The 16,046-nt window shown below is 44.6% G+C and overlaps 1 protein-coding gene across 1 annotated transcript in view; it reads left to right on the plus strand.

Annotated features, from left to right (window-relative positions):
• Positions 1-16,046, plus strand: part of VIT (vitrin) — an 83,110-nt gene that overhangs the window by 51,914 nt on the left and 15,150 nt on the right. Inside the window, exons 12-14 of the mRNA XM_027820464.3 lie at positions 2,082-2,129; positions 14,376-14,438; positions 15,663-15,810. Coding sequence (XP_027676265.2) covers positions 2,082-2,129; positions 14,376-14,438; positions 15,663-15,810 — 259 coding nt within the window. The remainder of the gene's footprint in view (positions 1-2,081; positions 2,130-14,375; positions 14,439-15,662; positions 15,811-16,046) is intronic.

The raw sequence follows: 16,046 nt of genomic DNA on the forward strand, positions 1-16,046 counted from the left end.
AGACCGTGTCAAAAGCTTTGCTAAAGTCAAGAAACAATACAAGTAGCTCTTAAGAAGGGTATATCCAGAGAAACTCCAACCGTACTCCCTTTTTTTCCTTCTTGCATTTCTGCCACATCTCAAATGCAGGGACAAAAATTTCTTGTGATTCACAACAAAAATACAGACAGTCAGTGGGATGATCTTTACCATGTCAGAATCATTTGAAGCATCTGTGCTACTGAGAAGAACCCATCAGTGGTGAGGTTGAACAATGCAGAAGAATCAAAGAGCCAGTGCTCCATTCAAAAATACATGAAGGCTGGGTGTGGGCTTGAGCACAAGCATAGCCCTTAACAATGAGATGGTTGTGGAAACAAATATTTTGTTTGTGAGGCTGGTACATTCCCTTGTACCAACCAACTGTCCACTTTTACTTCAGCTCATTTTGTCTGGTCATAGTCAGTGTGGAAGGGCAGGTTAGTTCCATGTGGGATGCAGCTCCAATAAGTTTTAAATTTTAAAACATCTTTTTTCCCCTGGACATGCACAGCTGATGTGTTTGTAGAACGGATTACATGTGAAGAATGCACTCTTTCCCCTGATGGGATGAAAGAGTGGCCTTTCAAAGACTCAGCTGTGCTCGAGTTTTGTTTTGTGTGAACCTTTCCCTTTGGAGCCCTGTGAAGATTCCATAAGACAAAGTAAGACAAAGTACAAAGCTTTGCTAAGACAAAGTACAAAGCTTGTTTCACTGGAAGTCATTGCTCACCTCCACAACAAAAATTGACACACAAGTTTGGCAGTCTATTAACAAATGATCAACACAGGACATGACTGCAGCCAGGTTCACCACCCACTGCCTAAGCCCGTCTGCAGTCTTTGCAGTCCCCCTGCAGCCTAACTCACCCATTTCCCATGCTAACTAAGACTGACCTCCACTGCCATGCCTACAGAACTGCAAATTGATTATGCCTAGGCTGATGATGAGCAGTGACTGTTCCTCTTCCCCTTCCTTCCATCTCCTGCTCCCCAACTCAGTCCCCCATTTCCTTCTTGCCCTCCTTCTCCCCACCCCAAATAAAAACACAACATCGAAACAAAACTCATTGTTTGCGTGGTATATCCCTGTCCTAACCCTTCATTAGTTCTTGAGTCTTTTAGGTTCTAAACTCTGCAGAGCCAGGACTGTGTCTCTGTGTTTGAACAATGCTCAGTACAATGAGGTCATGGGGGCTTGAAGACCTTTATTGGGGGTGAAAGACTACCAAGATTCCCTTCCCAGCAGCCCACTGCCCCATATCTTCCCTTACCTGCCCCATTCCCCGCTTCACAAGGACAAACAAGTGCCCTTCTCAAAGATGGTTGACTTAGGGACCTAGGAGTGACAGTGCTCAAATGCTTAAGATTCACAGGTTTATGCCAGAGACAAAACCACAAAGCATGAGTGTCCATCAAAAAATGGTGAGAAATTTGGTAGTTCAGGGGAAATGGTGGGGAGGAAGGATGCTTTCAGGGATTTTTCATGGAGGGTTAGGTAGCAGCATTTTATGATGGACATAGGGATGGTGTCTAACGTGCTCACCTAGCCTGAGCCACTTGCACCATCTCACCCGACTGTTAGCTCATCCAAGTGGCCAAAAACCAGGACAAAACATTATTTTCTATTAAAGTTATACAGTGCCCTGAGAACAGAGGCAGTCTTGTATTTATTTATACAAACAGAGGTGGTGGTGTTCATCACATTCCTGCCTGTTGGGGGTCTGAGCAGGAATCTGCTCATCTCTTTGGTTTTGGAAGGTTTGAGGTAGAACAGGAGTCGATATTATTATGGGAGTCAGCAGGGCAGGGGCTTGTTTGGTGGAACATTTTTTGCTGACCTGGCCAAAAGAAAAATTGCTAAGGCCAGCCTTGTCCCAATGTTAATGTAAGTGAATATGAAAAGAACAAAACTGATCTAAAGAGATGTGCTTTAATACAGAGGGAGAAGATAAGAGACTACTAAATAAGGCTTGAAATGTGTTCACTGCAAAGTGGTTTGTAACTTCCCATAATTCCATGCTTTTAAGTAATAATTTCTCTTCTCTTTTTGTGCTTGAAAGCTTTGGAAACTGAATTGTGGAAACCTGGATCAAGCCTTTTTGACACAGGTAAATATTTAACACAATAAAACACAACAGATCCACCAGCAACTACACTGGGAATAATCAGCATTCTACACCCTTGTGGGGAAGTAACACTTTTAAGAAGGCCCACGGCACTAACGGTAATAACTTCCACTTACAGGAATTATGATATACAATGACAAATGTGGCTTTCAGTTTATCTCTGGTTGGTTGAAACTGCCCCGGTGGGCCCTGTGCTTCCATCAATCTCAAGCAAGGCCCATTCCAGGAACAGAACTGATGAGGTCTGGAGAGAGTAGCAAACCATGCTGCAAAAGGGGGTTCTAGCTACTGAAAAAAGGGGCCTAAATGAACACTGTATTTCTTGGAAAATGCAGGCGCATGATGATAATCTGCAGAGAGTCAGGCTGCCAACACCAAGAAAGGAGATTGATCAATTAGTCTAATATAAGAGGTTATAATGAAACACAAACTGAACACATGGAAAACTCCTGAAAGTAAAACTGTGATGTTATGGAATAGTGTCCCAAGGGAATTATTATTTAACTTTTATCTTGCAGTGGTGCCTAGAGCTCAAACAGGCCAGGGCCCCATCGTGCTCGGTGCTGTATGAACATTTAGGAAATGACAAGCTCTGCTTCAAAAAGCTTATGATCTGAAATAGACAAGACACAGTGGGGTGGATGAGACAAAAAAGCGAGCTGGAAGCAGGGTAACAAAAATAGGATTTGCAGAATTTGTAGCCTATTGGGCATGATTATCAAAACTTAATGCCTTCCTGGAATTTATGGAAGTCCGTATTCCTTGAGACATTTAAAAGTTGGGTCACGCAAAACACTAGATTCATGGATTCCAAGGCCAGAAGGGATCACTGCGATCGTCTAGTCTGACCTCCTATACAATACAGGCCTTAGAACTTCCCCAAAACAATTCCCAGAGCATAGCTTTTAGAAAAACATCCAATCTTGATTTTAAAATGGTCAGTGATGGAGAATCCACCACAACCCTTGAAAAGTTGTTCCAATGGCTGATTATTCTCTCTCTCAAAAATGTACACCTTATTTCCAGTCTGAATTTGTCAAGCTTCATCTTCCAGTTAATTGATTGTGTTATATTGGATGATATCATAGGGAACAGTCCTGCCCTGGCATGGGGGTGGACCATATAATCTAATAGATCTTTTCCATCTCTAATGTCTATGATTCATTGGTCTCCCCTTTGTGAAACTCTGCCTTGTAAGCCCAATTTTCAAGAGTTTTTATTTGAAAGTTCTAATGACTTCAGAGCTGAGATATAAATTAGACTTGCATTAGCTCCAATGAGTGGCAGAGCATGTGCACATTAGAATGAAAACTCAGAACCTGAGGCAGGAGAGGTGATTCTATAGCCCTAACTATGTATCACTGTGTGGATGAACAGGTTTTCCTGACTCAGAGAGGGCAGGCTGCGTTGGAGAGAGAACATTTTACTGCATATTGTAGGCAAGTTCTGTGTGTCTGTTTGGAATGAGCTGCAGCACAGTGGCTAGTGGTGAGGATTTGTATTTGGAGACAAAAATGAGAGGTTCCTTTTAAACTTGATGAAAACACATTGGGGCGGTCTTATTTGTACTTTCTCTGTAACCCAAATGTGTGTGTAGACTAGTGATAAAGTCTGATGAATTCAGAGTGTCACTTCAAAGGCATGGTTTCTAGTTTGCATGCATCAACTGCTGTCGTATGTAAATGAATGGAAGTTTAATGAGCATGGACAGCTGTGACAATCCAGTGAAGGAAAATCTAATTAGCATGGAGTGAGCTGCCCATACAGTGAGCTGAAATTCCCATGGCAATAACAAAATTAAATTGGGGCTGGCAGAACCAGGAGGCCCATAGGAATTGACCATCTCCCCAATTAGCAAGGAGAAATATTTGGTAGGCGGCATTATTGTTACATAGAAAATAAATCAGTCAGCTGACCCACAACCTTCCATAAATGTTAAATTCACATGACTAGGTTTGGATTGTAGGTAACTACAAAGCTATCTCAGCTGGGCACGCATGTGGAGTACAGAGCCTTCCTTAAGTGCAGATCAGGCAATAAGGCACTTAACTATGAATCTGACTAAGGCCACGTCTACACTACCGACCAGATCGGCAGGTAGTGATTGATCTATCGGGGATCGATTTATTGCGACTAGTGTAGACGCGATAAATTGATCCCCGATCGCTCTGCTGTCGACTCTGAAACTCCACCAGTCGACGGGGGAGCGGCGACCATCGATCCCGCGCCACAAGGACAAGAAGTAAGTGATTCTAAGTCGATCTAAGATACGTCGACTTCAGCTATGCTATTCTCATAGCTGAAGTTGCGTATCTTAAGATCAATCCCCTTCCCTAGTGTAGACCAGGCATTAGCTGCAAAATTTCTAGGTGTAGATAGGATGGTAAATGATCATAATTAATTACTCCATAGTGTTATACTCAATCTGTTGTGCAAGTATGGTGTATTGAGTGCCTTTCACATACAATGATACACAGTTAGTACACATTACACACATGTGGCCACGACTGCAGAAAAAGTGTGATGTTGTTTGAGATATATGATGTGACCAGGTAATTGAAGACAGCAGTGGAATGCATACACACAGGTAGGCAAGGGGAAGGCTAAGGAACCTTAATGTTGTTGTTTCGTGACTTGTAAGTGCAATTTACAAATTGAGGCTCTGGTCCTGCCATCAAGTATGCACTTATGTTTTTGCAGGCTTGGGCCCAAGTCTTTGCACCTTGTGTTACTCATTTACACCTAGGCAAAGCAAGTGCAAAGCTGGTGCCCTACCAGTTCAGAAGGGCAACTTTTTATTTTCACTGTGCACGGATTTCTGACTCCAAAAGGTGCACAGCAGTGGAGAAGCAGGCCCTTCATGAGACCAATGCAAAGCAAGAGGTCAGTGTAGTGTTTACCCAGGCTCATAATGTGACCAAAGGATAGCCAGTTTTCAGGAAAGTCTTCAATGGCCCTTTTCCCCAGGGAGGACTACTTCCTTTTCCAAATTTCAGCTGTCTACGCCCACCTGCTGCACAAGAGCTGTTCAAAACAAGGTTGCAATTTTTTCATAGTAGGATAAGTATTTTACCATTTGCTCTGTAAAATATGATGGAAACCAGTTTTGCTGAGAGTTTCAACAAGTATTCTTCTTCAGGGAGGGACGAAACTGAAAAATCTGAGCCCCAAAGTGAACATTTTTTTTAAAAATGACTATCAACACCTGAAAACAGGGTGAGAATGGAAACAGTCATGCCCCCTTTAGGGGAGTGGTTAGTTGCTGCTCCCAAAGTAATGAATTCCCTCCTCTGCTGAATTCTCTGCCACAGTGTGCCTTTTCTGATCCAAATCCCCTTTGTGTTGTCACTTTATTGCTTTCTTCTTAGAATTTGAACTGAACACCGCAGTCCCTTCATTTTAGAAAGTCCCTTGTAGCTCAACTGTTTGCTGCTTTCTGACCATTTGCTGGGTCCTAGGCTTTTGTGCCTGCCTTGGCCTCAGTGGCTCACAGCCCCCAGCTCCTTGCCCAGCCCCTCTCCTACCTCCTACAGAGCTGTCAAACAAAGACCCACATAGAAATGTACCAACTGCTCTTATTTTCAGTCACTCGTCAGTCTAAGTCCAGAGTTTGTGATCCCCTCTGTAATGTCCTTTCATTTCCTCCCTCTGGAAAGCTGCTGCTCTCTTCTCTCACCTGTTCTGTTTAAATTAGGTTACATGAATTCTGTTGTGTTTTGATTATTTGTAGACCACTCCATGGGGGAACGTGACACTCTTCACACTTCCTGTGTTACTTGGAGGGTTATTACTGTGGCTGTGTCTACACTACAGCAGTTACAGTGGTGCGCTTCTGGTGAAGACACTTTAAGCCAACAGGAGAGAGCTCTCCCATTGGCTTAATAACGCCTGCCTCTGCGAGAGTCAGTAGCTATGTCGGCGGGAGAAGCTCTCCCGCTGACATAGCGCTGTCCACACCGGTGTTCACGCCAGTCGGTGTAATTTACATCACCCATGGGTGTGGATTATTCACACCCCCGAGTGATGTAACTTATACCAAAGTAATTTGTAGTGTAGACCTAGCCTCTATTTGTTTTTCTTTAAAGCCAATTAGCCATTCCTGTGACTGCCCTATTAAACTCTGGTGTCTGCCCTTTTCAATTAACAAGTGATCAGGGTCTGCCTGCCCTGCCCACTCCTCTGCAGCTTGCCTTTGTGACAGGTAGGATGATGTGCTGTTACTGCCAAACACCAGACTGACTTCTGGGGGTCTGGCTTTAAAGGAATGAAGTCCTTACATCGATGATTCTGTTAGCCTACACTGCAGACCCTTCCGCCACTTCCACTGGGATTCAGGGTCGAGGAGGCTCTGATAATGATAGATAGGGCAGAGCTGAGCAGATCTGACAGACAGTACTCCAGGCTGGGACACTGCAGCAGTGAACTACAGCCTTCTCCCTCTTGACCCTACTCCTGAGCCAGCTCCCTACGGGAGTCATGGAATCTGACTGTAGACTGGGAACCAAGCCTTGTATGCTTATGGGAGCGGGGTCAAAAACAGTTCCTACAGCTGGTAGGGGAGCATACTGATGGAAAACCAGAGGTACATGGGGTAGACTAGGCCTGGGGGCCAATTCCAAAGAAAGATGCAGACACACAGAGACCTACCCAAAGGCACAGGGAACATGTCACTGCTTGAGGCTGAGGATCAGATTTGCTACCAGTCAGCCACCAATAGTCCCTGCTTGAATGGCTCATTCCTTTTCCTTACCTTGGCATCAGTTCCTTGACACCTGCTCCTCTCTTTCCCACTGGTGACTCAAGATCAGGCTGGTCAAGGGGGAAAGTAGTAAGAAGAGATGCCACCAGGGGCTCTCAAACTGATCCTTTGTCTAGAGGAGGATCAGGTTCCTTGCACCCTTTGGTGTTTCCTGTATGTAGAGTTGCCAGCCCTCCAGGATTGTCCTGGGATCTCTAGGAGTTAGAGGTTAATCTTTTATGTCATGTGATCAAAGCTCCAGGAATACGTCCAACCAAAACTGGCAACCCTACCTGGAGGAGAGTGGGTATTTCTTTTTGGAAGCAGTTTCTTTGTTCCCATCAGACTTTTTGTCCCATATTCCCCTTTAGACCAGTGAATAGGTTTTGGCCCTCCTTCTGTAAGTATGGAGGTCCTTCCCATCCTCCCATATTAGATATTTTGGACTGAAATCTATTCGTGATTGTTATGGTAGAGTCACCAGGTTGTGCTGTTAAACGTGATCTTCCAAGTAGTTTTTTGTTAGTGTGGGAGTAAATGTTCAGTCTTGGGAGACTTGCTGTGTTGTTGGTGGTTATGCAAGCTTCTGGACAGAGCAAATTTATGCCAGCAGCAGCAGAGTTTGCTCTTTGCCTTGGTCTCTGATTAGACTCAATTCTTGAAACTTATTTGTTTCTAGGAATGAGGCATTAGTGTTGGGCCAAGATTCCTGAAAGAAGGGCTTGCCTATTGCTGTTTGACTATCCCTGTACCATCCCTGGTGTCAATAAAACAAGTTACACATACTCTTTGTCACTGATTTCCACTGAGAGAGTGACAACAATGAAACAGGAACAACAGTCTGAGTTTGTGAATGGTTTGGCCGATTTTATTTTAAAATTCTTCTGCAAAGATGGTTATGGCTGCAGAGTCCGCTGTGTGTCATGACACTAGTGAGCTAACAGTTGGGGGATATACATTTAGTACTAAAAAGAAAAGGAGTACTTGTGACACCTTAGAGACTAGCAAATTTATTTGAGCATAAGCTTTCATGAGCTACAGCTCACTTCATCGGATGCATTCAGTGGGGAGATTTATATACACAGAGAACATGAAACAATGGGTGTTACCATACACACTATAACCAGAGTGATCACTTAAGGTGAGCTATTACCAGCAGGAGAGTGGGGGGGGGGGGGCTTTTGTAGTGATAATCTAGGAGGGCCATTTCCAGCAGTTGACAAGAATCAGCGGCACTACTATGGGTACCCGCATGGCCCCACAGTATGCCAACATTTTTATGGCTGACTAAGAACAACGCTTCCTCAGCTCTCGTCCCCTAACGCCCCTACTCTACTTGCGCTACATTGATGACATCTTCATCATCTGGACCCATGGAAAAGAAGCCCTTGAGGAATTCCACCATGATTTCAACAATTTCCATCCCACCATCAACCTCAGCCTGGACCAGTCCACACAAGAGATCCACTTCCTGGACACTACGGTGCTAATAAGCGATGGTCACATAAACACCCTATACCAGAAACCTACTGACCGCTATTCCTACCTTCATGCCTCCAGCTTTCACCCAGATCATACCACACGATCTATTGTCTACAGCCAAGCTCTACGATACAACTGCATTTGCTCCAACCCCTCAGACAGAGACAAACGCCTACAAGATCTCTCTCAAGCATTCTTACAACTACAATACCCACCTGCTGAAGTGAAGAAACAGATTGACAGAGCCAGAAGAGTACCCAAAAGTCACCTACTACAGGACAGGCCCAACAATGAAAATAACAGAACGCTACTAGCCATCACCTTCAGCCCCCAACTAAAACCTCTCCAACGCATCATCAAGGATTTATAACCTATCCTGAAGGACGACCCATCACTCTCACAGATCTTGGGAGACAGGCCAGTCCTTGCTTACAGACAGCCCCGTAACCTGAAGCAAATACTCCCCAGCAACCACACACCACACAACGGAACCACTAACCTAGGAACCTATCCTTGCAACAAAACCCGTTGCCAACTCTGTCCACATATCTATTCAGGGGACACCATCACAGGGCCTAATCACATCAGCCACACTATCAGAGGCTCGTTCACCTGCACGTCTACCAATGTGATATATGCCATCATGTGCCAGCAATGCCCCTCTGCCATGTACATTGGTCAAACTGGACAGTTTCTACGTAAAAGAATAAATGGACACAAATCAGACGTCAAGAATTACAACATTCAAAAACCAGTCGGAGAACACTTCAATCTCTCTGGTCACTCGATTACAGACCTAAAAGTGGCAATACTTCAACAAAAAAACTTCAGAAACAGACTCCAACGAGAGACTGCTGAATTGGAATTAATTTGCAAACTGGATACAATTAACTTAGGCTTGAATAGAGACTGGGAGTGGATGGGTCACTACACAAAGTAAAACTATTTCCCCGTGTTTATTTCCCCCCCTCCACCCCCCCACTGTTCCTCAGACATTCTTGTCAACTGCTGGAAATGGCCCACCTTGATTATCACTACAAAAGGTTTTCTTCCCCCACCCACCCCCCGCTCTCCTGCTGGTATTAGCTCACCTTAAGTGATCACTCTGGTTACAGTGTGTATGGTAACACCCATTGTTTCACGTTCTCTATGTATATAAATCTCCCCACTGTATTTTCCACAGTATGCGTCCGATGAAGTGAGCTGTAGCTCACGAAAGCTTATGCTCAAATAAATTTGCTAGTCTCTAAGGTGCCACAAGTCCTCCTTTTCTTTTTGCGAATACAAACTAACACGGCTGCTACTCTGAAACCTGACATTTAGTACTGTTTACCAGGAAGAAACAAAAGGAGCAAGTGGAAGAGCATTTGTTGTCAGTTGCCGCTTTATATGGGAAATCTCTCTTTTTAATAAAGAGGTTTATGAACAGCACCGGTGGGAAAAACACTGTAAAACTTGCAGCATAACACAGGGCTCAGTTTGCTCTTCTGTAACATTGCATTGTCCCTCACAGTTCCTGACTATTTAAAAATGGCACAAGGGTATGCAAAATCAGCTCAGAAATGCAGCAGCCAGGGCTCTCTGCAAGAGGACCAAGCAACTACAGGGAATTCCTGTACTGACTAGAATTGGTGCTAGTGGAGTATATCGCTTTGATAGCTGTTTCTTTTAGAACCTGACCTTCCTAAGGCCTGCCAGTATTTCTCCCTCTTTGGGCTCGTGGTGCGCTTGCTGCAGCTGTGGTTAGTCAGACTGAGCTAAGGCAGGAAGCAGGTCACACTATGGGTTTTGTGTTAACGAATATGTTCCTGTTATTAAGTTATCTTGGTCTACTGTGTGTTGAGTGTCTCCCTGATTCAACAAAAGCATTTTCCTCTCCGTTTGCTGTCCTCTAGTTCATGGATTCTAAAGTCTGGCGTGGGAGGGCTGGTCAGAGACCATATTAACAACACACACTGGAGAGAAGCCCCAACTGAAAGGGACAGTGCCAGACACAGTACAGCACATGAACAAAAAGCTGGGCATGGCCCTCCTTGTTTCACAAGGCTCTTCTAGGTCAAGGCTACTTTGGTGAGGCCTTTCTGGTGCAAGGTCAGGCTAGGGGTGGAGGGTATATGTTTCAGGAAGGATTTTTGTCTGAGAGATGGTCCCATCAAAAGGGGGGGAGTAGAGCTGCAGCTGTAGGAGAGCGTCAGCCCACCCCACCCCCCAAAAAAGTTTGTAAGGTACCCTGTGTGCCTGTAGTGGGACCATTGCAACAAGGGTGCAAGTGAAGATAGCACCTGAGAGCTGTCCTAACATGTGCTAGGAGTTTAGCCAGCTCCTGGAAGCCCCAGAACAGGGGAGATGCAAGCCTCCTGCCCTCTGTCCCTCTGTTGGTACTTTCTGCTCTAACAGTGTAGAAAAGGCCCTGTTGCAATAGGAGAGGACCTAGGGCGGAATCCAACTAATTCAGTCACAACCTCTTCTATAGCTCCCAAGAAACATATATTGTAGCAGCACCCGTGCCACCCTTCAAATCAAATGAATACTGTGTGTGCTCCCGTGTGCCTGTCCCGCTCCGCTATGCAGAGCCACACCCTGCATCCAGCTGCATTTGGGGAGGCTAGTATAACGGCTGGCTCTGGCAGGGGGAAATGGCTCTGCTTCCCACTATGCTAGGGCAGGCCCCTCCACACGATCATAAGGGAAGAGGGAATGAGCTTCGTGCCTTTTCCCCCATTTTGCTCGTATGTGGAGCCAACAGCAGACTGGTAATTTTAGTTCATATCTTGGAAGCTGCCTTCTTAACTTGGAGTTGGATTTAAAACTGAGAGACGTTTCCCCAGTTAAGACGAATGATGATGATTATTTCTATTAACAATAGTTCTTTGTAATGTGATAGCATGGAAAGGCCCGAGCCAGGGGGTCAGGACCCCATTGTGCTAGGCACTGGGTGCAGAACAGAATGACAAGATGGTTCCTGCCCCAAAGGTATGTCCATGTTTATGTGGATGCAAGTGCTTGGAGTGTATTAAGAGCTAGTACTTTGTGAAGATTAGTAATCAGTAGGGTTACCATATCTGAATATTCAAAAAAGAGGACACTCCACGGGGTGGGGGAGGGAGTATTTGCTCGCAACCCCCTCCCGCACCTTCCCCACCCCCCATTCCAATCCCTTCCCCAAAGTCCCAGCCCCAACTCCAGCCACTCCCTGCCCCATTGGACCCCTTCCCCGAATCCCCACCCTGGCTCTGCCTCCTACCCTGAGCGCCCCGCATTCCCTCTCTGCCCCCCTCCCTTCCAAACAGCTGTTTCGTGGCGCAAGCGCTGGGAGCTAGGGGGAAAAAGTGGGCACTCTCTCGAGTGATCAACATTCATTCTCTTTCTTGAATGATCAACTCTTCTTTGGAGAAAAATAATAATGGCAAAATCCCGGATGTTTTTAGATATTTAAAAATTCCTCCCAGATGGCGATTTAAGAACCAAAAAAGCCCAACATGTCTGGGAAAATACGGACATATGGTAACCCTAGTTATCAGAATACCATGGCACCGGGAATTGGTCTGTAACTAGGGAGCGCTGTTGGCTTCTCCTCTTCCTCTTGGCTTGGGTCTATCTTCCCTGATGATCTGATCATTGGTATCTGCAGGGTAAAAAAAAATTGGAAATAGCCATGTGTTACTGACTTTTTAGTCTTCTCCCCATCAGTTTTAGATGCTCCAGGAATTCAAAGCATCAGTTTTAGATGCTTCAGGAATTCAAAGCTTGCCAGTTCCCTTCAGAGCTCAGAGGTAGCTTCCTCTGATATTCTTGGTTATCCACTCTCTTTACGTACGTTCATACCGACACCAATTAATGTGTTGTTGGCTGGCAGCTTTATGGGAAAGAGGAACCCGGAGGCACTTTATAATTTCTAAACTTTTGTCTATAATTAAGACACACTTTTAATGCTACCCTCTTGCTGGTTTCCTTTTGAAGTCTGCAGTATTTCCTCCATTTGCCTGCTGATGAAGATTTGTGGGGGTTCTCCTACTACTTGTCTCAGTGATAGACAAGTATAATCACCGGTTCACTGTCTCTTAAGGAAACAAAACAATTATCCTCCTACATAGGTAGGTTTTTTTTCTTTACTTGCAGTATTGTCCCTGCTGATCTTCCCATATCTTGTCCTATTCATGTGAGAAGAAATAGCTTCTTACACTTAGGCAGAAGTGAGTTGCTTTAACTTAGGAAAAAATGGCCAGACATTAAAATCATGAACTGAAGTCAGATTGAACTCTTTTAATCATCCTTATGCTGCTTCTACAATACTCTGTGATCCAATGCTACCTCTACCAGGCCACATCTAATTGAATTTGTCTTATGAAGGGATAAACAGACATTCAGGCTGCTGCTTTTCAAATTCCACATTTTGGCCCTGGGAATCTTTCCATTGACTTCAATGGGGTTTGGATCAGACCTTACTTTGTTTTCTCTCTTCCCTCAAAAGAAGAACCTAACTCTCATAGAAAAGACCTCCTTAATGACTTGCTTCACTTACCTGGATATAATGTGTTAGGATGCTCGCTGTCCTTGCTCCTATCTCCGTATAGGAAAACAGGACATGAGGGGCCTGACTCTCCACTGTCTTGAAACCTTATGTAGTCATTTACACCAGTGCAAAGGACATGTAAGCTGCTAGTAAGGCAGAATAGTGCTCCCACTTTATATTCATTTTAAACAGGGGTAAATGAAGGTGCAAGGCAGTGGAGAATCAACTCTCAATTCCTCACATTATTTCCCTTCCCTTCTAACATCCAGTCAGTATAGTAACCCTTCCTTTGATTGCTGTGGTTTTCAGCAAAGAGAAGACAGTGAAATATACAGATTTGAATGAAAAATTTGAATTAATCTTTGCAACAAATTTGAGAGCTGTAGTAAGGACCACCTTCTGAGAGAGATTCCAGAAGTGTTCGTTTCATGAACAGATCACCTGTTTAATTCATTTCACTGAGGTTGTTACTATCAGAAAAGCCAAATTTAATACCTCTAGCAAACAACACAAAATAGAACTGTGCTCAGAAGAGGAACTCAGAAAAGTCTGCACCACCAGATTTGGCTGCTGGATAGTAAACCTTTTAAATGAGCCACTGCTCTGAACCATCTGGAGGTACCAGGATAGGATACAAAATTATAACCCTTTCTCCAGTCTTTTTGCCATATATGTGTGTCAGATTTTAGGAGCAAATTTAGCCTTTGAGTGAATGTGTAAAAAAAATCGGAAATGGCCGTATGTTACTGACTTTTTAGTCTTCTCCTCATCAGTTTTAGACATGGAATATAGCCAGCACCCTGGTTTAATAGTTCTCCTCTGATTAGAAGATTTCAGGATGAGTAGATGGACATCTCCATTAAGCAAAAGAACTAAGACCTAGTGCAGGGGTCCCAAAACTTGGTTCACGGCTTGTTGGGGGTAAGCCCCGGCAGGCCGTGAGACGCTTTGTTTACCTGAGAGTCTGCAGGTATGGCCGCTCGCAGCTCCCAGCGGCCGCGGTTCACAGTTTCCGGCCAATGGGAGCTGTGGGAAGCGATGGACTGGCTCATGCTGCTTCCTGCAGCTCCCATTGGCCAGGACCAGCGAACCGCGGCCACTGGGAGCTGCAAGCGGCCGTACCTGCGGTTGCTCAGGTAAACAAAGCATCTCGCAGCCCACTAGGGCCTTACCCTGAACAAGTTTGGGAACCCTTGACCTAGTGTAAGGTCAATGTGAAGCAGTTATAATAATCTGATCCCAATCCTTTCCTTTTCTAATCAGTAACAGGAGTGGAGGCAAGCAACATGTCCCTGTGTCCCAGGGATGCACTGTTTTACGTGTCACCTGACCAAAATAACAAGAGGCAGCACAAATCTCTTTCAGACCCGTCTTCTTAGTCATATGTGGAACAAGATGCATCTGTTCACTCCTTGCCTTCTTCCTATAAGTGAGGGCAGACTCCGAACAGTTTCTTGCACATTTAGTGTCTAAACTTTTCTTTTTATTTCTCCAGGCGTCAGTTCAAAGGAAGAATTGAATCCGAAACCTTTGGAGCCAGTTTCCCAGGGAAACCCAAGTATGTAAATCAGAATTAATTGTATGATTAAGTCATAATGATCTTTTGCTGTTATGTGAATCGGACTTTTAAGAATATAGTCAAGAAATTAACTAAACATTAGCTATTAGGGAAAAACACATTTTTGGAACATATATTCCTTTACAATAGACTAACCTAGACATCCTTAAAAGTTTCTGTTTAGCCATGTCTCTCATCTGCTGTAAATAATAATTTTTTCTACCTTAAGGAAAAAAATAGCAACAGACTCTTAACTTACTCAAAGCAAAGGGTACATCTACAGTGCCTGCTTCCCAGGGTGGGTAGACAGACACGTGTAAGCTCTGCTTGAGCTAGCATCTAAAATAGCAGTGTCGTTGAGTAGCAGCTCAGGCAGCGGCTTGGACTAGCCACGTGAGTATAAACCCTCCCGGACCCCCATGGTACATACTTGGGCGGCTAGCCTGAGCCATGGCCCGTGCTACCTCTGGCTACACTGTGGTTTTCAGCTTGCTCACTCAAGAAGAGCTAGCCTGCGCCTGTCTACCTGAGCTGGGAAGCATGTGTGAGATGTTGGCTGGTTAAAATATTACACGGAGGGTCATGTGAATTCTACAGTCCAAGGACCATGGCTTTGCAATATGCCATCAGACACAGAATTTGGATCCTGCCAGGGGGAAGCTTGCTAACTATGCCCTGTATTTGCTGTGCCTGGAATGAGACCTAGGCAAGTGGGCACTGATAACAGGAGCACTCCCTTCATCTGGGATAAGTGACTGAGCAGGCCTGGCTCCTGGAATTGGGGCTGTACTGGCTTGGCAGCAGATCTAATGGAGGGAGGAGGGAATCACTCAGAAAATGGGCCCAGCAGCAAAGGGAGAGAGACCTACTAGGTACGGCTGGAGCCAGAATTTCGGGGTCTTAGCAGTTTGAATGGATTTCCCTGTATCTGGTGAGTAGGATTAATGATCAATGTTGTATACCATGACTGCTATAGTTATTGGGTCCAATACAGACATAACTGAGTGAAATTCTCTGGCCCACGTTAGAGAGGAGGTCAGACTAGATGATATAATGATCCTTTGAAAATGAATAGGAACAAGAATTTTCTGCTGCGGTCACACAGTGGGATAGGTTGTCAGATATAACTTTGATGCCTTGATTTCTCATCAGAGGAAAATCAAATCTAAGAAACACCACCACCACCCTTCACATTTATTCTCTCATTATTATTTCCTGTCTCAGACTGCAAAGTTGATTTGTCCTTCTTGATTGACGGGAGCTGGAGCATCGGTAAACGCCGTTTTCAGATCCAAAAACAATTCCTCAGTGATGTGGCTCAAGCTCTTGATGTTGGCATAGCTGGTCCTCTCATGGGCATTGTTCAGTATGGGTAAGAGTATCTCCCCGTAATGTCTGGCTCTGCCTCAGGCTGTACAGGGTCCCTACTGCACTGTTCCCAACTCTTTTTGGAGTGATCGCTTTTTATTTTTAACACCACATCTCTTCTAAATGAGAGAAACGATCTAAAATTCAACTTAGGAAACTTGGGGAATAACATTTGGGATATTATGAGACTGAATAAAAAGGTCTATGGGAAAAATCTACTTGGTTATTTTCAAAGACTGA

The sequence above is a fragment of the Chelonia mydas genome, chromosome 3 (assembly GCF_015237465.2).
Source record: "Chelonia mydas isolate rCheMyd1 chromosome 3, rCheMyd1.pri.v2, whole genome shotgun sequence".
Taxonomy (NCBI): Eukaryota; Metazoa; Chordata; order Testudines; family Cheloniidae; genus Chelonia; species Chelonia mydas.